Genomic DNA, 26,183 nt, shown 5'->3' with positions numbered 1-26,183 from the left:
CACCACAGGGTATCTAGGTACAGTATGATTTTATAAGAAAGATATACCTGGAGTTGTCTGCCTGCCTGTTTAACACTTTCCTTTGAGTTAGTATTATACCAAGAAAATAAATCACTCCTTTTGCCTCTGTTGAGAGACATAACTCATACATCTTTGCTAGTCATGGTCTTTCTCCATGCTTAGATTCTTTTTCTTTGTTTTCACTATTCCCACTTCCCCAGATACCTAGAGAATAGTTCTTCAGCTGCAGAACAATGTGAATATTACCTATTTCAGCAACAGAGCAGCCCCCAGCTGCCAGGATAACTACAGCTAGTTTATCCAGCTTTCCTTGAATACTGTTTATCCATGTCCTGTCAAAAAACCCTTAATACAGTACGAACAGCACTAATGATACAAACCATTAACATTTCATCCCAGAATGCCATTCCAGAATGCAATCTATACAAAGATTAAAAAATCTAAGATGTATATTGTGCTGATTGATTTAATGTCAACTTCACACAGCTACATTATATCTGAGAAGATAAACCTCAACTGAGAAAATGTGTTCATTAGATTACATGAAGGTAAGTCTATAGAAATCATGCAATTCAGGATTAATGACTGATGTGACTGGGCCCAGCCCATGAAAGGCTGTGCAACTCTTATGAGGTTGGTCCTCAGCTGTATAAGAAAGCAAGCTGAAAGAGCCATGAGGAGTAAGCCAGCAAGCAGCATTCCTCCTAGCTTCTGGTTCAGTTCCTGTTTCCAGGTTCTTGTCTCAAGTTCCTGCACTGACATCCCTGAGGGAGTATGACCTGTTGAGTTCTAAGATGAAATAAACCCTTAACTTTCCCAACTTGCTTTTGGTAATGGTGTTCTATCACAGCAATATAAACTATAATTAAGGGATTCATGTAGATTTAGGTATAATCACTTTGAAAAAGTTGCATATGTAGATTTGGTATAATCCAATTGAACTCATACAGTAAACCAAATGCAAACTCAATGAAAGCATCACTTAAGTTTTTAGTTTTTATTTTCAAGGGGAGGTGATGAAGCAAAGCCATCCTAGGTTGACACAAACATCTGAAAATGATAAAATTTCCAGCTGTCCTAATTTTCCGGGTTGGGGGGCATGCAAGTACATGCTATGATTTACTTATCAAAGATGATAAGTGTTTTTCTAATTAAAACAACACAGCAAAATTCTCCACAATATCTGAACTATATGGAGGTCCTCAGATAGCATATCATTTAAAATTAAAAAGCAAAGTGCAGTCTTCCAATGAAGCACATATCAGGTTCATATTTTAAGGGAATGTGAGTGACATACATGCTAAATGCAGAATATATTGTGAACAAACATTCCAAAATGTGTTGAGTAGATATGTACTTTATAACCTGACATCAAAGAAATATGTTGATTTGGAACATTTTTAGGGATAAAACAAAAGAGAAGTAAATTTAAGTCTAGATAGATGCTTACAATAAGCCATGAGTGGTTAATTTATCTGCTTTTCAGCATTGGCCCCTACACTCTGTAGGTATAACTGCCTACTTTTTAAAGGATGAGCATAATAAACATTATTAGCTTTCCTTATGGCATCTTCAAACAAAATTTGGTTTTGTTTTCCCCCCCTGCTTTCCCCCCTGCTTTCCCCCACCTTCTTCCTAAACCTCCATAACCTATGTCCTACCTTCATGTGCCATGTATCTTACTGCCTTATCTTCCCTGCTTCCTCAACACCTCTTCTGTCTCCCCTTAAGAGCTCCTTTCACTAGAAAGCCTATACCTATATTCACAACCTTCCCCAGAGATATATGTGTATAAACAAAATAAACTAAGATCCATGTATGAGAACAAACATGCAACTTTTAACTTTCTAGTCTTAGTCACTCGCCTTGCCTACTATATAATACTTTCCTTATATAGCAGTTAAATAACACAGAACAAAAATAATTTTTCAAAATTATTGTAACCTTAAAATATGTAGTATAGTATAGCCATATATGCAACCTTAAAACTGCAATGATGAAATTTTATAAAGTGCTCACTAGTAAAGAATGTTATCTGTGGAACTAAAAAAGAGCACTCTGAAACACTGGCTTATGATAGCATAACCAGTACTCCCAACAGATTGGCTTACACTTAAATTCTCAATGGCCACGTGAAAAGGAAAGGGAGAAACAGACAAATTATTTAGACTGAAATGATGGGCCTGGAACACCATTCCACACCAACCACGAAAAGTGGAGGGGGGAGATGAGGATGCAACAATTAGACAACTTATTTCCTGGGTCCTAATCATAATTCTGTCTCAAGAAATATTTTTAAAACTAGAGTTAAAAAGGAAAGGTACTATGAATTAAATCTATAGAATAAAGTATAACTATAAATAACAGAAGGAACAATGAGAACCTTATTACAGATTATATAAGATAAAATCTTCAATCTGTAAAAGATAAAAGACAAGAGGTTATACTAGTATACATGCATACTAACATACAAATATGTTTGGAAAGTGACATGAGGTTTTATATAGATATTTCTAAATGATTGTAAGGTTCTCTACAAATCTCTAAGAAATGTACTGGAAAAGATAAAACCATAGAAAATGAAGGGACAGAAAAGAAAAGGAATAAATGTATAAAACCATGTTCATCCATACAAAAATCAAGGTATAGATTAAAATAACAGGTTAACATTCTCCATAATGTTAATAAATCACAAGAAATGTAGGATGCCTTCACTCTTCTACACCACTGGCAACTCATACACCAAGGTTGACCACTTTAATCAGTATAGTTGTTTTGGAAAGTAAGTGGTACTATAAAAAAAACGCACTAATTATGTTCTCTGAGAAAAATAATCCTAAAGAAATAAATTACAATAAGGAAACTGATTATTTAACTATATAAATAAAAAACTATGTAATAGCTGCATAGTAAAATAAAACTGATTAGGGACAAAATTGTATTCAAAAACATGTATTTTTAAATTTACTATATCAATTAGTATATACAAAGTTTTAAACAATGATCATGTTGTTTCTTTAAAATTAATATAGCAAAATGAATTGTAAGTTGTATAAGGACAGGAAATACTAAAAAACGTATGAAAAAATAATTAAATATAAAAAATTAATCATGATGTTAAATAAAGGGAATCATCTACATATAGATATATAAAGAAAATATTTTACTGGGAATATCAAAGAAATGCATGCAAATGTTACATGATAGTAGCACAATGTACTCCATGTTTCCTCGTATTTTGATTATAAAATAAAACTAAATACAATTAAATATATAATTCCCATTACAGTACAGTAAGAACTTGAAAAAGCATCTCACTTACCTCTTGCTCATCCATATTCAACCACTGCTTTGGGTCTTCTTCAGTGGCCAGAAATGCTATTAACTCTAAAGCTGTAAGTCGTGTTTGACGTCTTGATGAGACAAATATCAAAACAGGTTTGGCTGGAGAATGACTTCTAATTGCTGTGGAAAGTATACACAAAAAACAACATAGTTCATATAAATTCTTAATTTGGTCATGAAATTTAGTACTCTTTCAGGTAGTAGAGGTGTCTATCAGGACACTGGAAAGGTGACAGTAACAGGGAAGGTGCTGGCCACAGTTCTACAGAACACTGCCTAGCATGGGGAAGATTTACTTGTCACTCCCAAGGTCACAACAAGGTAAGAGGCACTACAATGCTGAGATTCTCTATTAACCTGTATATAGAGTCTTACATGAGTTCCCTCTGTTCTCCAGTTTGTTTCCAAAACACTGCTGCTTATCTAAGAAGTGATTATTAGAGTTAAATAATCCTAAGATCTAAGGATTCCAAAAAAGCCCTGCAGAGTGATAAAAATGTCCTAAGAACCAACAACAACATTTCCTACTAAGATAAACTGTCAACAATAGCTAAGTGATAAATAAGAAGAATATTTTCCTTTGACTTTTGAAATACATGTGTGTGGCGTCAAGTGGGAAGAGAATGCTAATGGGAACAGTAGAGATGATGTGCCTGATGCATATCTGGGTGTGGTGTGGCGTGGCCTGGGTAACACCACTGAAGAAAGAAGAATAAATAACAGTTTTACAGATATACTTAATGAGAAACATCAAGCATTGGAATTATCTGGAAATGATGTTTCTTACATTAAGACAGTGACAAAATGGCAGAAGTTGTTTTTTTGTTGTTGTTTTCTTTATTTAAGAAGTCCTTTCAAAATAATGAAAGGAATGGAATGTTGGGGAGAGGAATCATTAAAACAGCTGTTTTAAAATGTCACATGGATGTCTAACATATGATACTTAAAAATTAAAACTCAGATGATTAAACATTTTATAAGAAAAAGTTTCACTTGTTTCATTTTTTTGAACTGTGAGCTAGAGAACCTGTTTCTATGGGCTAAAAAAAAAATCAGTTTTAAAATGGAAATATAGATGTACACTTGATTATATATCAAAACAAGAAAAGTAAGATCAGCACAGATCCTATTTCCAATCTCAAAGAAATCTAGAAATCAATGGAGGCCTGACAAATAGTAAATAATGATAAGGTTGAACTGATACAATAGCTAACAGCCAAGTACTTCAGGTCTTTATTGCTGACTTACTATTTACACAATGCAAATGCTTCCTTTTCTGTAATGGCATGCAGGCATTCCCTATACAGATATACGTAATTTCTGTAATAGATCCCATGAAAAATATTTATCCTAATTTATTTTTTACCATTTAACCATTTATTAGAATACTAAAAATATAAATGACAAATCTGTTATAAATCACCTTACAAATACAATGTGTAAAACACACACCCCTGCAACACTGGCATCATTTATATAGACAATCATGAATGATCTGTTTCTTTTCTAAACCTCAACATTTAATGTGTTTTACTGCTGCAAGAACAGGTGTGACTGAGCAGCTCCTGGCAGATTTATTGTTCATTAGTGATTTTGTACAATGCTTCTGTGGAGGTGTAAATAATCTGAACTGCCAAGATGGGTCTCCAGCCCACAATCAATACTATGCTTCTGTCATAGGCTAATTACAGCAGCTAAAATGTCACCTCACAACTGTCACCTCACAATCAACAGCAGTACACATTAGAGAATTTATTTTGGAGGTTAATTTTAATTGATACAATAAATATTCCTTCTGTAGACTAAATAAAACATGTTTCCTATGCCTCTATTTGCTTAGTTAGAAAATGAAAAATGAAAAACAAAACATGAAACCTATAGAATTTTTAAAAGTATTGAGTTGTACAAGTTATTTTAATTAAATTTATTTATTTTTATATTTATCAGTGTTTGCCATGTATGTGTATGAGCATATCACTTGAATACCAGGTATTTGCAGAGGTTAGTGACATCAGATGGGCTGGAACTAGAGTTACATATGGTTGTAATCTGTCACAAGGTGCTGGGAATTGAGCCTTGGTCCTCAGTAAAACCAGTAGGTAATCTTAGCTACTGAACCATCTCCCTGGCTACTGAACTATCTGTATTTTCTGTTAGAAGCTAATGTTGCTCTTATTTATCGTGTGTTTAAGGTATTAACATATAACACCTTAGATTTCTAATATTAAGAATCATAAATTTAGTAAAATATGTATCTTATTCTGTTGTAAAGTGATTTTGATTCATGAAACACCTCCAATTTTCCATACACAATTCAGCAAGTATTTATGTTCCTCGATGGGTGGTGAAGATAGCTTTTGGTTGTACCTGTGGGATCATTATTATTCTTTCATAGAAAGTGGAATGATTAGAAATGTATTTAATAGCTATCATCTACAGAGACTGCTTATTATTTCATTAAAGAATCTTGATGCTTACCCTGAAATGCAGGTTTGTTCATACTAGCCATGCGTGGGCAGTAATGTTGTCCTGGGAAACCCTGAATGTGAACTTCCAGTGGAACTGGGCGAACTGATGGTCGAAAGTTAAACAAACCCATCTGGTAAACGTGAAAAAGAAACCACTTACAATTTTTATACTGAAAGATGCATCATAACTTTATAGAGTTAAATATAAAAATGATTGCTGAAAAACTAATTTATCACTCTTGCTTATACCTGCTTAATGTTGAGCCAGTCAGCAAGGTCTCTAGCATTAGCTAATGCAGTGGACAGTCCAACTATTCTAACTGGCTTTTCTGTGTGTGATGAGATAAAGTTTGTTCGAGATACAATGACTTCTAAAACTGGGCCTCTCTCCTCCCCTAGGAATTAAAAATAAAGATTAATCAATTAATTAATTTATGCGGGCACAAACTCAGAGTATAAACATTCCTTTAAAGAGCAGAGGGAGGAAACTACTGTATGAACAAACAGAGGAACTAAAATCAATATGTCTAAGAGTTATTTGTACTTCAGTGTCCATTATATTATTGCCAACAATAGCCAAATAATGGCTAAGTGTCCATTCACAGATGAATAAAGAAAATGTAGACAATGAAATATTATAAGACAATAAAAAGAATGAAATCCTGTCAGTTACATCATAGATAAACTAGACGACATTAAGTTAAAAGAAACGAGCCGCACACTGACAGACAAATTTGCATTATCTAGTAAAGAAAGAGAAAAACAGTTTGACAGGGGATGGGAGTGGTGTGGTGGGCGATGGGGAAACTGATGTGGGAAAGTTACTTAGCTTCAGTTGGACAGAGGGATAAGTCCAAGAGACCTAATATGCTACAGTTGGTGACAAATATTTAACATGATTTAACCATTACATACTGTATGCAAATAAAGCATCACGTTATACTTAAAGAACATATACAATTATTTGTCAATGATATATTAATAAAATAATGGTAAGTTTTATAAAATGCTCTTTTTTAACTGAGTGATACCTACCTAGCAGATGGATCTCATCTATGATGAGAATGCTGACCTGCTGAACGTAGCTTCTATTTTGCCAGCTTCGACTGACTCCATCCCACTTTTCTGGTGTAGTGACAATAAGGTCAGCCTGAGCAATGGATTTCATGTCTGGAGTCACATCCCCAGTTAGTTCAATAACTCTACAGAAAAAATAAAACTGATCCTCAGGAAACATATAACCCGAGACAGGCTAAAATATCACTCTTTTTGAAGTAAAATTTTATAATGCTTAAAACTTCATTAGCTATTTTCACTTGAAATTTTCTGAAATGAAACAGCTGCATTAAGATGGAAAGGCACACAATAAAGGATATGTAAAACACAGAAATTCAAATCAATCATATGCAACATATGTATGAATTAGGTGTTAAGCTTTGATTAAATACATGTACGCCATGCTAACTTTGAACTTAGTACATAGCTAACGATGAACCTGCGCTACTATCCTTCCTTCCAAAGAATATAGTCATGTGCCACCACACATGACACTTTTAAAAAATAATCTGTTTACTTAGGATATTATTTTAATAGAGCATTGATTAAAAATAGCATTATTTGCATGTTTATTTTAATATCTTAGGTTGAAAATTTTTATTATAAGTAACATAGAAAAACTCAAATTCACTGGGATATGAACAAGATCAGAAAGGGAAACTAAATGCCACCTTTCTCAGCGTGGGTTGGGGAGAGGTGTCCAAGCTTCACAGTAAAAAAAAAAAAAGGTTACCCATGAAAGTGTAGAGGAGGTATGGGTGAAACAAGTAGATAAATTTGAAGTTATTTCTAAATTTTCAGTAATTATTGAACAATCTGTATATCTAAGTTCAGACTCAGACTCAGAAAAAAAGAATAAAGGGGAAAGGTTCCTTCCTCCAATACTAATGTTCCCACCGCATCTATTTAATTCTTTAACGTCTTGAGTTTTACACTTTACATATTATACTGAATACACCATGTATCCACAGCTCAAGCAATTTACAGTGAACAGTTCTACAGCCATTGTTTCTTATTTTGAAGAAAGCACATATTCAATTCTCTTTCATTTTTCAATTTCTAGAGTTCTTGGTTCATTTAGCACCTCGTGGTCATTCTTTTGTGGAGAAGATATAGAAAATGTTGCATTTTTTGCATGTGTAACATGATTTACTTGGAAGTGCACTATAGGTCACTCAAGTTGTTAGCAGTGTTGCTGATAAACAATGCTGCAATAAATAGTCTTGTAAAACAATTAAATATTAATATAACAGTGTTTTTCAAAGATCTATTTTTTTTCAAGAGTAAAAAAACATGCAAAAGGCTTTAGAAGTAGTTTCTGGAAGTTATTCTCAATCACACCAAAGAAAAATAGATAATTTATTTTTGGAATAAAGATATTTTGGAAAATATAGCATGCTATATCAAAGTATTCATATTAAGTAATTAAATGACTACATTTCCAGACTTAAAATGGAATACTGATGTAAATCTAGTACTAAACTTTTAAGTAAAATATGAAAATCACTGAGACCATCAGACAGATTTATGTAGCTTTTACATGTGTTAGTCCTTTACACGTTTCAAAGCCTATTTTAATCAAAATAAAAACTTACTTTTTACCAAGTTTTTCTTCTATCCTAAGTTTCCAATCATCCATTCTTTCACGTACTAGAGCTTTGAGGGGTGCAATATATACTGCCTAAAAAGGGAATAGAGACAAAAGCACTCATTAATAATAGCATCTTCAAATAAGAAATACAAAATTTGTCAAAATAGAACAATGCAGATTTAAAGTTCCCCTTAAAAATAAATATTGCATTGTTAAATTAATGAAGAGAAAACCATTAACTTTAACTAGATTTATATAAAATAAGACAACAGATATCACGTACATCCTCCTTTAAAAGGACACATGTTCTTTTAGAGGTTAAAAAAAAATCAGATATTTTGTGATGATATTATAGTGTAACATAAAGCAAACAATTACAAAATAATACATTATATAAATAAGAATAAAGTTCTAAGGACACAAAACATTTTTTTAATATTTGGTATAGAATTTACATAAGCTTCACGGAATACCTGAGAAAAGGTAGTTACAAATTTTGAAGTTTAGAAGAAAGAACTAGCTGTTTTAGTGCAGACTGATGCCAGCAATACATTTTAACTGTTTTACTTTTTGGAAAATATCGCAAACTGGCCTTTGATAATCTAAACAAAATGTAAAGTATTACATATTCCAAATCTTTGTTTTTAATATCTTCCAATATGGTTGAGCTGTTTGAGTGTACAATGTGCTATTTATGCATCAATACCAAGCAATAGATTAAAAAGCAGGAGAGTAAAGTTGTGGAAAAAAGACAAAGCATTTGATTAGAAAATCCTCAAAAAAGCAAATTGAACATTTCTGAAATCACAATCTAAAGTATTTCTACTTTCATTGTGAAATATGCACATAATTTAAAGAAAACCCTATGTATATGAGGTCAAATGAATAGTACTGCCAAGTTTAGTGTCAGCAAATTCCTGTTCCCCTTGTTTTTGTTTTGTATCTTCCTGGTTTTATTCTGCCAACTCCATGGAAGCTGACAACAATGACGGTTATGAGGGATGGATGTAGGGAATGGGAGATACTGTTCAAAAGTTTGACATTTTACTTATGCAGAATCAATAAATTCTATAACCCTTATTACAGCATGAGTTAAACCTGCTGTGATAAATATTAGAAATTTCCTAAGACTATATATATATATATATATATATATATATATATATATATATATATATACACACACACACACACACACATGTATGTATGTATGTATGTTTGTTTTTCGAGACAGGGTTTCTCTGTGTAGCCTTGGCTGTTCTGGAACTCACTTTGTAGACCAGGCTGGCCTCGGGAGGCAGAGGCAGGCGGATTTCTAAGACTATATATTAAGTGTTCTTACCACAGAAAAACTATTTTAAGTGAATATACAAATCATCTTGATGGCTGTAATCACTTCATAATGCATATGTACACTAAAACATCACATATATATTTCAAATACAATTCATTAAAATTAAAAAATTATTTGGGGAAATAACAATATAATAGTACTTATTGTGGAATACTTCTCCATATTTAATTTGTATTGTAAAATTATTCTTATAGCAGTAGCATTTTCTTTATATCCAAAGGATTTAATTGTGGGTTGCTGTATGTCTTATTTACATGGGTATGAAGCAGGCATCATATCACAGACCCACCAATGAGTTGTAAATATAACAGGGCAAATATTTAACTAGAGAGCTCCAAATTGAGTTAAGTAATGTTTTTACCACCAAGAATTTATTCTAATACTGCTGAGGCTCCTTAGAAAATTCTCTGCCAGTAAATAATCTCTCTAGGTTGTGACAATATATTTAGTACGTTCTAGTTTTGAGAATAAGACTGTCTTCTTAGATCAACTATAAATATGACTCTATGAACTGACCTTTGAAGTGGGATACTTGTTGAAAACTCTGAAAATGGCTAGTTCAGCTGCAACTGTCTTTCCTGATCCAGTGGGGGCGCCAAGCAGGACATTACAGTCTGTGTGATACAGTGTGTGGAATATCTGTGTCTGTACAGGGTTGAAGTGGCTGAAGTTATATAGAGCTTCATATGCTTTGCACCCCAAAGCTGTAATTGGTAAAGGTTGAAGGTCCAATAATTCTGAAAAACACAACAGGTACTGCTGTAAAAATCACCAAAAAACTACTCACAGTACTGGACACTGATTTCAAACAATAAAAAGCCTTTAATTCTTACATGCCAGTGACAGCTTTTTACCCATGTCATATCATAGTAGCACAATGAAGGCTCTTCTGGAAGGATCTTGTGAAACAACTGAGTATTTTTCTATCAATTGGAATAAAATCTAAGAATAAGATCATGAGAGTACTCATGTTATAGAACAAAACTAGATCAACTTTAATGCTTAAATAAAACAAAATACTACATACAAACTTTAAGGACTATAAGTTCACCAACAAATTAATTATGATCTGTTGTACACTGGCCAGGTAGAGTAGTTGAATAAACCATTGCTATAGATAATGGGAACTTAAGAAACTGTAACGCAGAAAATAACTGAAAACAAAATTTGTGCTAAGGAAAACCTTCAAAGATAATAGATTTAGTCCTTTTTCATCACATGGAAAAAGCAAGGAATTAGAAGTTCAATTGTGACACAGGTGATGTTTATTTCAACTTTAAATAAGATTAAATTTTAAAAGTTTAGCAAGAGGACATAATACTCTTTAATTGGAGGAAGAGTTGATGAGAGAAGGGGAGCTGAAGGAAGGGACTAGGAGAAGAGAGAGCGTAAGCTGTAGTTGGGATGCAAAAAAATCAATCAATCAAACAAATAAATAAAAAAGAAAAAGGAAACAGAGGGAAAAACAGTAAAAAACAAACAAAAAAGGTAACATATAATTAATTTTCAACTTAAAAGGTCTACCAAAAAGACAGAAAGTCAAAGTGGAATCCAGCTCAAGGGGAGGCCCCAAAACCTGACACTATAACGGAGGCTACGGAGTGTTCACAAAAAGGGATCTATCATGACTGCCTTCTGAAAGACCCAACAAGCAGCTGAAAGAGTCAGATGCAGATATTTGTACCCAACCAATGGACAGAAGCTGCTGACCCTGTGGTTGAATTAGGGGAAAGCTGGAAGAAGCTGAGGAGGAGGGGAACACTGTAGGAGGATCAGCAGTCTCAATTAACCTGGATCCCTGGAACACCAACCAGGCAGCATACACCAGCTGATAGGAGGCCCCCAACACATATACACCAGAGGATTGCCGCTGGGTCTGGGTTCAGTCAGAGAAGACGCACCTAACCCTCAAGAGACTGGAGGCTCCAGGGAGTTCAGAAGTCTGCTGGTGTGGGGGCAGGGGACTAGTGACATCCAAGTGGAGACAGTGGGGTCGGGAAGAGGTATGGGATGCGGAACAGTCGGAGGAGGGTGGATCAGGAGGGGAATAAAATCTGGCGTTTAAAATTAAAAAAAGCATATCAAAGGTACATTAAAAGGATTGACTGGAAATTGATAAGCTCAAATATTGATGTACAGCCCTCAAGTTCACATATACATTCTTCATACAGGCCATATACTACATAAAATTCCAGTTTCAAGAGATGGACTCCTGCTATTCAAAACTGCTATCAATGTAGTTTAATACTTAATATTTTAAAAGTTTAAAATTTGTGCTGAGAGATAGCTCAGATAGTACAAGCAGCTGATGGTCTTCCTGAAGATGTCAGTTCAGTTTCCAGCACCCACAGTGGAAAGCTCACAACTACTTGTAACTCTGTCTTTATGTTACTTGCAGAACTTTTGTCGTTTCCATGGGTACCACAAGCACATGGCATAAGTGGGAGAGGCACACATACATAATAAAGACAATAAAAATAAATCTATAAAACCAAGTAAAATGTATGAAATAAGTATAGAGTTTGACAATGCAAAACTACCTGCTTCATTTCAGAGGGAATGAGACAGAATTTATCCTGGAGCCCAGGGATGCAGATTAGATTAAGGCCCTCTAATTGTGTTACAAGTGGTAACAGTCCCATGAAGTTTTCATTGTAAGATGACAAAGGAACTGGTAAAGTCAGACACTTTCTAGTATGTACAGGTGGAACCACTGATTGGGGAAAAATCTCTGCTCTTGACCTCCATGCTATCTGACGAAATTCTGGGCTTTTAGGGTGATGGAAGCCAGGAGTCAGCTCATAAATTCCAAAAGGATTTTCTTGATCATCAAAAGGACATTATGCCATACCCACAGGTGGGCAGCAAAATAGACAGCTATTGGGGCTAATATAGCACAATATAGTTTTGGCCTAGACCTGCAACACTTGCTCTCCAACATCACTGATATGATAGCAGGTAATCATCCTTATAGATTATTTAGTGTAATGCAATAAGATTTCAGGAGAGTAAGTTAACTGGTTTTATAAAATTTGTGGATAAACTACTTCTGAGTGCTAAATGGACATCAGTAACATATATGCTATAAAAACAAAAAAGGAGGGGATTCATTCTGTTACTCTATTCAATATCAGTATCATATCAACTGTGAAGATCACAATTCATTACTTTGTTTTAAGTAATAAATTATATTATTTTGAAATAATCACAATACTAACGTCATATAAACAGCAACTAATTTCCTTTGAAACTATACTTCACCTACCAATTTCTATCACCCCAATAATCAATGATAAACATAGCTGTATATTTTTCTTTTTGTTTACTTTTGAGATTGTGTTTTAGTTAGTTAGTTCTTGATTCTTATTTATTCGATTTATATCCTGCTCATACACCACTCTCAACCCTCCTCTCCTTCCAGTCACACCCTTACAAATCCCTCCTCCCGTTAACCTCTCCTTTTCAGAGAAGAGGAAGCCTCCCTTGTGTACCAAGATACCTTGGGATAATCCAGTAGTAGTAGGCCTAAGTGCATCCTCTCCCACAGAGGTACAACCAGGCAGTCTAGTTATGGGAAGGAAACCCACAGACCTACAGATACTTGATTTTAAACGAAGAAGCCAAAACCATATAAAGAGGAAAAAAAAGGATCTTCAATAAATCTATCTGGTCTAACTAAATTCCTGCATATAGAAGTATCCAAACAGACATATATTTAAGCACAAAACTCTAGTCCAAGAGCTTCAAAGACCTCAACATAAAACCACAGACTAAATCTAATAAAAAAGAAAAGTGGGTACTGCCTTGAACTCATTGACATAGGAGAAAAATTCCTGAACAGAACACCAATAAGGCACTAAGATAAAAAATTAATAAAAGAAACTTCCTGAAGGTTAAACGCTTTCTGCAAGGCTAAGGACACTATTAATAAGACAAAACAGTAGCCTACAGAATGGAAAAAGATCTTTACCTTCCCTAGAGGAATGGATACAGAAACTGTGGTACATTTACACAATGGAGTACTACTCAGCTATTAAAAACAATGAATTTATGAAATTCTTGGGCAAATGGATGTATNTGGAGGATATCATCCTTAGTGAGGTAACCCAATCACAAAAGAAGTCACTAGATATGCACTCACTGATAAGTGGATATTAGCTCAGAAACTTAGAATACCCAAGATACATTTTGCAAAACACAAGAAAACCAAGAAGGATGACCATCGTGTGGATACTTCATTCCTCCTTAGAATAAGGAACAAAATACCCATGAAAGGATATAGGTACAGAGACAAAATTTAGAGCTAAGATNAAAGGATGGACTATCTAGAGACTATCCCATCCGGGAATCCATCCCAACATCAGCCATCAAACCTAGATACTAATGCTCATGCCAGCAAGATTCTGCTGAAGGGACCCTGATATTGCGGCCTCTTGTGAGGCTATGCCAGTGCCTGGCAAACACTGAAGTGGATGCTCACAGCCAGCTATTGGATGCAACACAGAGTCCCCAATGGAGGAGCTAGAGAAAGTACCCAAGGACCTGAAGGGGGCTGCAACCCTGTAGGTGGAACAACAATATGAACTAACCAGTACCCCCTGAGCTCGTGTCTCTAGCTGCATATGTAGCAGAAGATGGCCTAATCGGCCATCACTGGGAAGAGAGGCCCCTTGGTCTTGCAAACTTTATATGACCCAGCACAAGGGAAGGCCTAGGCCAAGTAGTGGGAGTGGGTGGGTAGGGGAGCAGGGGCGGGGGGGTATAGGGAACTTTCGGGATAGCATTTGAAATGTAAATAAAGAAAATAATAATAAAAATAAATAAATTGAAAAAAAAGAAAAAAATAAATTAGACACTAACATAACCAAATTATTAAATTTCAAAATGGGATACAGAGCTAAACAGATAATTCTCAATGAGGAATCTGTAATGGCCAGGAAGCACCTAAAGAAATATTCAATGTCCTTAATATCAGTAAAATACAAATCAAAACAACTATGAGATTGCATCTTACATTCATCAGAATGGCTAAGATTAAAACTCAACTGACAGCACATGGTGGCAAGGGTGAGGAGCAAGGAAAATACTCACCCATTGCTGGGGAAACTATAAACGTGTACCACCACCTTGGAAATCAATTTTGCAGTTTCTCAGAAAATTTGGAATAGTTCTACCCTAAGACACAGAGATACCAGTCCTGGTCATATACCCAGATGAAGCCCAATTATCCCCAAAGGGCACTAGTTTAACTATGGTCATAATAGCTTTCTTCATAATAGCGAGAAACAAGAAACAACCTTGATGACCCTCAACAGAAGAATGGATAAAGAAATGGTTACTTCTACAAAATGGACCACTATTAAGCTATTAAGGAAATCATGAAATTTGCAGGATAGATAGAACTACAAAATATAATCCTGAGTTAAGTAACCCAGACCCAAAAGGACATGCATAGTATGTACTCACTTATAAGTGGATATTAGCTACAACATAAAAGATAATGATGCTACAATCTACATACTCAGAGAAACTAAATAATAAGGAGTACCCAAGGAAGGATCTGTGAATCTCACTCAGAAAGTGAAGGAAAATAAGTAATTGCATTTTAATTATAAACATTTTCATTCTCTTTCCTCCCTTTAAACACTTCATAGATGCCTCGCTGCTTCCCTCAAATTCATGAATTCTGTTTAATCAATTATTATCATATGCGACCCTAAATAAAACATATACTATATAATAAAACATAATAAGTATTGTTATATATAATAAAAAGATTAAAAAGCCAATCCTTGATTACTACTTGACTCTACTACATGGTTAATCAAAAGCTATGTGCATATTTTCCATGTTGGATTAGAACTGCTTCAATTTTTTTTTTGTACGACTGTAAATCAAGAAGAGAAAGGAGAGAGAAAGGAACTCAAGTTTGCAATGTCAAACAACGCACAGATAGGTTTTAAAGAGTAGAAAATCAATCATTGTGCATGACAAGTAGGCAATTACTGTCTGTTCAATGCAGATACTATACTTCAGTGGCTTTGCTTGATTGATTTAAGTTCAATAATGATTATATATACAACGAGCCAAATATACCCTGGGGTCACTGAGTTAACTCTTGTACACTTTGAATATCAATTGAGATATTACAATGGTAAAATTTTGGTTTTGAAAATGTAGTAAAAATGAGATATTATATAAATTGATATCTGCTTGGTTGCTTAACTATGAAATAATTAAACATTAAAATATAATGATAATATACTATAAAATTAAGCACATTAGTTAAAGATAATGTACTGATGTAAAAATATGTATTTTAAATGAAAACACCAGATATTTTATATATCTTATTATAAAATCTGGATAGTATATACAATGAAAGATGAAAGTAATGGAACGTTCATTGTGAGCAAATTTTGACACCGGTACTATCATATCTCTTTCTTTTTGCATTGATAAATCATTCTCTTCTGTCAAAGAGGAACTGGGCTGCCTTATGTCCTCTTTTCAGGTAAACAAACAATGAATAAGGCAAAAATGGCAAAGATTAGCCATATCAAAGCCTATTCACTCACTATCCACAGAACTGTAGTGAGCCAATTAAAAATAATCAAAAGTAGCACTTATTCATGAAATGATAGAAAGTTTTTCCTACTGAATAAGTATACAAAATTAAAGATTTTTAGTAGTCTATCAAATATTAAGATTCTCTAGAAATGAAGATACCTGAACTATTTTCAAAGAGAAGAAAGAAAAATAATGCACTGATTAATTTAAAAGCCTCAGAAAAAGTTTGACAGATTTCACTGTGCGCTTGAAATTATCATCATAAATGTTTATTCATAAATGGTGTTTTACAAATGACAACAATGAAAAACCTTTCAGGACGTGTTGCCATGAGTTGCCATAAAGCTAAAGTGTGGGAGAAAATTGATATGACGGTTCCATACTATTTGCAGTATGTGTTCTCACTGGGGTGTTTGTAAATCCACTGCAGAATAAGAAAACACACACACACACACACACACACACACACACACACACACACACACACAACCAGAGACACAAAACAAAACAAAAGCAACCAAAAATAGAAATCAGAAACGTGAGGTTTTTAGTGGTAAAACATTTTAGATACTGAGAAAGATCAACGGAAGAAACAAAAATCCAGAACTAAATAATGGTGATTGAGCATGCATACTGCCAGACCTGACATTATAATCCAAAATCTTAAAGTATGACATAGTATCCCAAATACTTCACAGAATACACAGCAAAAACCTTTGAATAAGAAAGCAAGAAGAAATGAAGAAATGATAATAAGTATATAAAGTGGAGTTCATGAAAATGTAGTAAGGAAGTGTGGCCCTCATCAAGTCTATCAAAACCGGCCAACTGCAATGCTTTCTAAACCAAAACATTAAGGCACCAACTAAATTCTATCCAATTTCTGTTTAAGTCCTAGCAGTAACTTATGAGAAACACAACTGCTTGTAGTAAATAGGTTAAACATAAAGACAAATTCAACAAAAACCAAATATAATGCCTATACACCAGGTACATTAAAAATATATTTCCTCTGAAAAATATCTTTCCAAACTATATTATCAAATAATTTGAATTTTCATATAGAATAGCATAAATACAAATGCTTTTCAACATTAAATAAAACTAATTTGGGGGGAGGTGGAAAATTATGATTCAAATTAGTAAGTCACCTTTACCTGTATGGGGAGGATGTCTCTCTGGCAGAATCAGATGTTGAAAGTTGATAATGCAAACAGCTTCAGCTCCTAGCCATCGATCAGACACTGCTCGAATGTAGTACTGAGAGGGCAAAGGCTCAAAAATAGGAATTGTAAATACCAGAAGTTGAGCTTCCTTATTAATAACCTGGTATGAAATAAAGTCTCAAGTCAGTGTGAGTCTTTTACTACTGTAGACGTTCACAGTAGTCTACTGTTAAGACGGCGATACCTAGATAACATGTAGTGAAAAGTACACTGGATTGTAAAAAGCTGGGGTGCTTAGGTATTCCAGCAACTTGTGTGCGACTCCCTTTAAGAATCTAATAGATCCTGAGTTAAAGTTTAGATTCATTTTGTGCTATTTACCATGTATTTACAGGCTACCACTTTGATTCATGTATCAAAGTTATCCAAACATTATTCAATTTACTTAACTTCATTTTAAAAATTTTAATTATTATACTAATATTTACTCAGTGTTTTTGTTTAAGTCTAACAGTACTTTAAGAGAAATTTCACAATTGCTTGTAACAAGCATGTTTAATATAAAAATGAATTCAAGAAAAACATATCTGGTGCCCACATAAGATTATTCAGCATGAAGCTCTCCTTTTTCTCTTTAATATCTAATAAAAATATTAATTCCAATTATTTGAGATTCTAACATTGTTAACTTCATTTACCCCCCCCCCCCTTTTAATTCTCTCAATACCTTCCCATATACTCCTTGTGCTCTTTAAAATCCATGGCCTCTTTTCTCATCAGTTGTTTTTACATGCATTGTGTGCATGAGTGCGTGTGTATTTGTAAATATTCCAAAATATATAAATATCACCTGCTTAGTGAGTATACTACCACTTGCAGGTATTTTTCAGGGCTGAACTAACTCTTGAGTGATTTGTAAAGAATTTTCACTAGGTGATTCAATGTTCTTACTACTCTATGCATATATCACCTAATCGTTTCTTATTTCACCTAGTTTTCATATTCTACAACCCTGGAAGACATAACCAAAATTATAATTAAAGTTTTCAAGCAATGATTACATTGATTTACCAGTACCAAACATTTAATTACTGTCTTTCTTTCACACAACAGGCAGAAATAATAATAAATAAAACTTTAATGGAATGATGTCACAGAGGTAAAATGAGTGGCAGAAACAATTACTTTCTATTTTATCTTCATGGTAGAAAAATAAGGGAATAGCCCCATAACTATGCACCTACCTGTTTTTTAAGAGCTAGAAAGTACTCCGAGTGATAAATATGGTCATTTGTAGGATCTTCTACCCAAATCCACCATGGTTCCCCCACTGTTCCATGAACCTAGAACAGTAAGTAGTATTACAGTTCTAATAAGTATCACAATTCAAGACATAGGCTGTTTTTACATTTTTTTGTCTTTAGCAATGTGCTAATGATATAGTTTATTAGTTTACCTAAAGTATAAAAGGCAACTTAACGTAACTACAATGCTGCACAACTATAACTTTCCAACCTCTGGAGGAAACAAATCCATCCACTAGCTATTCACTCCAGATTGCCTATTCCGCATATTTTAAAGAAACAGAATCATAGATTTTTATGACTGGCTTTTTAATCTTATTCAGTATGAATCACTACTTCACTCCTTGTTGCCAATTAATGTTTCACTGGATGAACAGGCCATATTTTGTCTATCCATGTCAGCCTTATTCCTTTTACAAGGCCCAATATCTTACCCCATATTCATTTCTTACCACAACACCTGGACAACTCTGATTCTCATAAGATAGTCATTTCATGAAATTCTCCTGATAACAAGTAAAGGAAAACCCATGACAAATACTGGCTGAATCTGTGCTCTAGGCTGAGGGAGTAGGGATGTAATTTCCTTGCTCAGTTAAATAGTTGTATTTGGAAAGGGAAGTATAAACCATTTGGTAAGCACTCAACAGTGTTGGCAAGACAGAATTGAAAAGATCCTGGACCCTGAAACACTGCATCACCTACTCTACTTGTGGACCTTCTATTGCATAAGATTATTCATTGTCTATCTTCCTGCCTTCCTACTGTTGAAGACTTTAATGTTCTACCTAAGAGTATAAACTAAAGGGCTATTATGGATGTTAGCAGAAGATAACCAAAATGACAAAAGTTTCATTCACTCCATAAATAAGCATCAAATTTTAAATTTCAAACATGATTTTTTTCAGACTAACTATACTTTTATATTTTGTATAAAATTCTTAGAGAAATATTAAAGCATAATTATAGTATTACCACTTTTTCTCAGAAATTCTGAGAATACTAATCATTATTATGCTATTCATACATTAGGAAATTCTAGGACTCAGAAGTCTGAGCAATGTCACTGCACATCAGATTAGAAGCATAGGATGGTGATTTTGCAATGTGACTGGATAAAATTCATTCATTTATATTTAACTTGATTTGTACATTAAGTATGTGGGTAAACAGGCATATGTCAATTATTAACTTGTTTACGGATCTATTCTAAGCAAAAAGATTCTGACTTGCTTTTGTATTTATAATTTCTAACACATTGATTGGTTCAAAGGATATTGACTACATAGAAAGATAATTAAGAGATTATTACATACTAGTTTACCCTTATTTTGTCTTGAAAGAATCATTAGTAGCCCAGGCTGGCCTGAACCTCACTGTGCTGAGCTCCCTCTGAGGTCTGGGACTGTGGGATATGCTAGTACACCTATTTCACTAGGAATCAAGCTCATGACTGCAACTACCACCAACAGTACTGCTGCCCCAGCCCTCCTGTTACGATTTAAATGATATATGGTTTTAAGTAGGAAATAAGAAGCGGGGCATTAAAAAAAAAAGAAAGCATGTGAGAAACCAAGGAAAGACATCTTGAACAAGAGTTATGTATGATACTACTACATATTCAGAGATATAAAGATGAAAAAAATCTATTAATCTTGGTCAATGCTACATTTGAATGTCACTGAGGAAGGAATCTCAGTATCAGAGAAACTCATGACAAGGAAGAAAATGTGGAGTGTTGTTCCTACTAGCCTAAGGTTTAAGAAAAAGAGGTAATGGTAACTTTATAATACCGATATTTAAAAATGTCTGTTAGCAAACAGAATATCAAATTAGTAGCTAGCTTAAATGACAAAGTAGAAATGGTGAAAATGCTAACATGGAGAACATGGAAGAACACAGAAAGTGTGGCCTAGTTTAGGAAGCTCCATCTACTGACAAGTAATTCAGTGTTGAAACTGCAAATCCTGTAGATGCTGAAAGATCTCATTTATTGACACGTCAATATACTACATTTTATAATGCTGCTAATTAAGACATATATTGAGAGAGAGAGAGAGAGAGAGAGAGAGAGAGAGAGAGAGAGAGAGAGACAGACAGACAGACACACACTCTCCCCCTGCTTCTCGAACAGCTATAAGAAGGTTTAGTTGGACATGCAGCAGACACACCTGAGTGCCTCTACTAAAATGGTTTAGGTGTTTCATCTCTACCTGATCATTCCAAGAGAAATCAGGGTGGATGTTCAGCGACACTCGCAGGACAGTCCGTGTGATGGGCTGAATGGAAGCTTCCATTGTAACAGAAGGAATTTGATGAACACACTGTTTGACCTTCAGTCCAATATTCACATGATGCAAAATGTGACCTGAAAGGAAAGTATCACATAGAAAAAACTGTGCCCTGAATAATTTGACTTGTAAATGAGATTTAAGAGACTGCGATTTTACTGCTTGTTTTATGATTTGCTATGTAAAATAGCTGACATTCTTGACCTGGCATGTTTGAATATTTTGTAATAGTTAACTTGAATTAGCAATTCATAGCATAGAAACCCAGTATCAAGGTTTCTTTGGGTATTAATAGGGTTCTGAAAATTGCTGAGCCTTGATACTGTCTGAACAACTAAAGAGAAACTCACTTCTTTCTAGCTCAGCTTTATGACACAGTATGGAATTATGAAGTATTTTGTAAAACTAGTCATTTCAAAACTTTATACAATAATGGAAATGATTCAGTAAAATCAAACACAATTCACTCATTCACATGCAATTCCTAAAAATACAAAGAAAAAAATATAAATTATAGTCTATTAGCATAATTTAACTACTTATATTTATTTTCATAATCATCCTAAAATGCAGATATGTATGGAAATAGGGCATTACAAAATATAAATGTAACTGACTATACATAAATGTGACTAATTTTAGCAAGTTGAATTAGAGTACATTTTCTATTTTCAAGATTATCTTAGCTCTTAAGAAAAGAATTTTTTTGAAGGTCACATGTTTTTGAATCAAAAACCAACCTTAATTGATTTTGAAAATTAAAGTTGATAACTTCTATTTAAAAAATACACATTTACTATCCTTTCTCAAGTTTCCTTTTTAACAATCACATTTCTTTCTATTGATGTTCTCCTGTCATCATTTGATCAAAAATATCCTTCAAGTGTAAAAAAGCTCTTAGTCTCTTTTCTTTTTCTTAATAACTCTGGGATCCCAACAGCAGCAGTCCTTGTGATGTGCAGCCTGCCATTCTACAGGGGCAGTATCCATACTATTCAGAAGCAAAGTATTTCCTACTTACATTACATACTTTGCAATAAAATATTAAATCTCATGGAAATGTATGTGGCAAGGACTTTTAAATATTATGTGGAAAAGGAACACAAATTCTATTTACAGAATCATATCAACTGTGCTTAAATATGTGGATTGTGTAATTAAGATTGCTAAACTCTGGTGAATAGCAAAGCTTATCGTTAACAAATTCTTCTTTATTTTACCTTTGCCAGTGCAGGAGATTTCCAGTGTTCCACTATTTGACTATATTCCCAGATACCATATACAATTTTAAAATAAAATTTTAAATTTTAAAAAAAGTAAAGCTGCTGATAGACATGATAAAATATATTCAAATTAACTAAATATTGAATTTAATTGTGAGTGGACATCATCAAATAATTCTCATCAGTTATGGGTAAGAGTCTATGTATAAAAATTAAATAATGTACACTCCATTATAATTGCTAATATTACTCCTTCCCTACATTCTAATATTAGCTAATAGCTCATGAGGAAAAGTGTAGGGCTGAATAGGCCTGTCCCTAAATTTATATCTAATAGCTTATAGGCCCATGCTTATACAAGCCCAAAAAAGGCAACTGCAGTTACTATGAGATCATGGTTACAATGGCTTTGCCATGTCAAAGTTACTTAATAGAATCTGGAAAGATGTTTTTATTTAGCTTAGTTAGGCAAAAGTGATTTCATAAATACAGTCAACAATATCTTAATTTGAAAATATAGCATACTTATTACCAATCAATATATTTTATCTACATATTTAAATACATGTAAAGATTTTTGCTACCTTCTTACCTATTTCATCTTTTCGCATGTCTTTGAGCTTATCCACAGTAAGGTTTTTTTCTTCTAATCTTGTTAGAATGTGTGGTGGTAACACAGAAAATTGTCTTAAAGGGCTAGCCCAACCCCAGAGTCTCTTGTCAATGACTTTACTAAGATTCAAAAGCCTGTAGGTCATGGTAGGCCAACGTTTCCTCAGTGCAATTTCAAAGAGAGCACGGACAATTCTAGCTGCATTCTGAAGAACAAAAGGGGAAGTCAGATAGATTGATAACAACACACTTTTAAATGTCAATAAATTTATTATCCCAACTAGAGTCAGAAGGACAAATCACACCATATACTTGAATTATGAACAACTTTCCTTATGTAATCTTAATTATTTTCAGAATAGTCACATTACTATTGTGTGAATGTCACTTATTAAACTCTCAGAGGGCAGCCTATTTCTACACTCTTAGGAAGCTCTGCCTTACACGCTCTAAGCAAGAATGAAATAGGAAGAGACAAAAGGCAAACAAGGTAGATGACAGGCTGTTGAAGTAGCAAAAATATAAGAGACAGGTTGACAAGTCCCTAAGAATATTATGAATTGATAAAGTTTTTAAGTAATTTACAAGGAATTCAGGAAGATTTTTATTTCAGCCAGGAGAGAAATCCATGAGGGAAGGGTGACAAAGAAACACTGGTGAGTGGATTGAACAATATTAAATTCCAGTGGCTCCCTATAACACAAACACTATAACTAGCTTGACAAATGGAGCACTCACTTAGTTTTTATAGTTTTGATAGTAACATTTTGATTTTACTGCTAGACAAACCAAATCTTGGAGCAATTAACTGAGCAATATTATATAGCTATTTGGTGTCAACATCTATTTGATGCCAGGAGTCAAGAACTCTGTTTAAACTATTATGACTGAAAATTCAGTGGTCTATGGTAACTAAATTGACTGACATATATAATCTGTTAAAAACTACCATAACATTTTGATTCCATTTGCTTTGCTGCCTTCCTGTATCATTAACTTTGGAGATTATTAAAGGTTTATTTTTTAAAATGGTAATTTTATTAAATTTTTTCTTTGGTGAATCAGAACATGTATACTGTGGCTGCTCTCACCATACCCTCTCCTACTCTATCAACACTCTCTTCCTGAAAGGCCCTTTCTCATTCATGTCATTTGTTTAGTAATCCATAGATCTTAAGTGGGGCCATGAATATGCCTATGGGCTTGGAACTGTCCATTGGAGCCTAGTGGGCTCCAATGTGGATTCACTGAAGACAATCACTGCCCCTTCCCTACATTCTAATATTAGCTAATAGCTCATGAGGAAAAGTGTAGGGCTGAATAGGCCTGTCCCTAAATTTATATCTAATAGCTGATAGGCCCAGGCTTATACAAGCCCAAAAAAGGCAACTGCAGTTACTATAAGATCATGGTTACAATGGCTTTGCCATGTCAGTGTTTCATAGCCCTTCTCTCGTATCTTCAGGCTCTTATATTCTTTCTGCCTCCTCTTCCACAAACTGCTGTACGTTTCATATGGAACAGTATAAATGTCTTGTTTAGGGGCAAGCACTCAATTATCACTTATTCTCTGCACCCTGAACAGCCAAGCCTCTGCATCTCCCATTACTCAATGTAAGGAGGAACCTCTCTGATTAAGGCTAAAAGTAGAATCCTAGTCATAATTGCTGTTATCAAATGAAATGGTTGCCAGCAAGGCGTGGTGCTCCATGCCTTTAATCCTAGCAGTTGGGAGGCAGAAGCAGGCAGATCCTAGAATTAGAGGCCAGCCTGGTCTACAGCATGACTTCCAGAACAATCAGGGCTATACTGAGAAACCCTCTCTTTAAAAAAAAGAAAAAAAAAGTTGTGAAGATGTGGTTGAAGTGCAAAATGGTGTGGTCATTAAGGAAATCATTATGGAGTTTCCTCAAAAAGCTAGAAACCAAACTACATCACTCCTTGAGATATGACAAGAAATCTACATCCTACTACAGATACTTGTTCATCCATAGTCACTGCTCCTCTATTCAAGAGCTAGAAAACGGAATCAACTAGAGAATGAATAATGAAAACATTACATAAGGACAATAAAATTTTATAATTCTGCCAAGAAAAATGAAGTCATAAATTTGTAGGTAAATGGGTAAAATTTGAAGATTGTTTTTTACAGTATAGAACTTAAGAGGTTTTGAAATACCTATTGGCTTCTATGGGTGAAAACAAAGAGGTTAAATCCAGACAACACCATAGTAAGAACTGAAATGGATTAAATATTCCAAATGGCAATGGGTCTTTACTTTTTAGAGAAAATGTGCATTTGTCATCTAAGAAACTATTTTTTCAGTATTAAATTCTTAAACAATGTTTAGATAGTTGTGAACTTTGCTGATACTCATTAGAAATTGCAGAAATATGTCTTATTATGTTCCAGAGAGCAATGAAATTAGAATTTTGATTATTATAACTACCAAAACAAAATTTCCAACTTCATTCTGATTTGTTTTTTGTAAAAAGTAAAAGATAAACTTGGCACAAACAACATATTTTAATCTGAAATGATATAATAAAGGTGATGATAATGATGACAAATGAGTCATCTGTGCAACTTAAAAGAATAGACACAGGCTCATTTCTTTTTTTAAAAAAACAAAACAAAACTTGTAACATTTATTTGAATGCATAACTGGGCATGTACTTGGCTGTGTGTGTGTATGTGGGTCATAGGGTCACTGAGAGCATGTGGGTTCCAGAGACTGAACACACATCTGCAGCCTGAGTGGCAGGCATGCCTTACAGCCACAGAAACTAGAGTCTTATAAAAGCATGGGGTTTGGAGAACTTGAAAACATTTGCATCTTTCCTTTTATATAATCTGTGATATCATCATCTGTATTTTTAGTTAGAATGATTAAATTAATATACATATTCAAACTATTTATCAATATATCTGAGTTCATGTTTTTAAATATCTTCAATTTTCAGATATTTCAAAGCCCTCCTGCATACTCATGACTATTAATATTCATGTAACATATAAATGTTCTTTTTTCTATGTAAATTTGAAGAAAATTATGTACATAAAAGCTGAGAGTAGTGGGACTCCCCAGTGCAGAGGCAGAGGCAGAGAGGCAGAGAGGCAGAGAGGCAGAGAGGCAGAGAGGCAGAGAGGCAGAGAGGCAGAGAGGCAGAGAGGCAGAGAG

The 26,183-nt window shown here is 34.1% G+C and overlaps 1 protein-coding gene across 4 annotated transcripts in view; it reads right to left on the bottom strand.

Annotated features, from left to right (window-relative positions):
* The window catches only part of Ascc3 (activating signal cointegrator 1 complex subunit 3), a 279,428-nt gene that overhangs the window by 119,120 nt on the left and 134,125 nt on the right, over nt 1-26,183 (bottom strand). For all 4 annotated transcript variants that reach the window (XM_021204568.1, XM_029542107.1, XM_029542105.1 and 1 more), the window contains 10 exons: nt 22,982-23,207; nt 21,089-21,243; nt 18,816-18,914; nt 17,563-17,731; nt 10,352-10,572; nt 8,486-8,571; nt 6,870-7,036; nt 6,084-6,229; nt 5,845-5,965; nt 3,344-3,486 (listed from right to left, as the gene is read on the bottom strand). In XM_021204568.1, the coding sequence (XP_021060227.1) occupies nt 3,344-3,486; nt 5,845-5,965; nt 6,084-6,229; nt 6,870-7,036; nt 8,486-8,571; nt 10,352-10,572; nt 17,563-17,731; nt 18,816-18,914; nt 21,089-21,243; nt 22,982-23,207 (1,533 nt within the window). The remainder of the gene's footprint in view (nt 1-3,343; nt 3,487-5,844; nt 5,966-6,083; nt 6,230-6,869; nt 7,037-8,485; nt 8,572-10,351; nt 10,573-17,562; nt 17,732-18,815; nt 18,915-21,088; nt 21,244-22,981; nt 23,208-26,183) is intronic.

Source organism: Mus pahari, chromosome 9 (assembly GCF_900095145.1).
Source record: "Mus pahari chromosome 9, PAHARI_EIJ_v1.1, whole genome shotgun sequence".
In the NCBI taxonomy this organism is placed as follows: Eukaryota; Metazoa; Chordata; class Mammalia; order Rodentia; family Muridae; genus Mus; species Mus pahari.
This window is presented reverse-complemented; position numbering and strand designations above follow the sequence as displayed.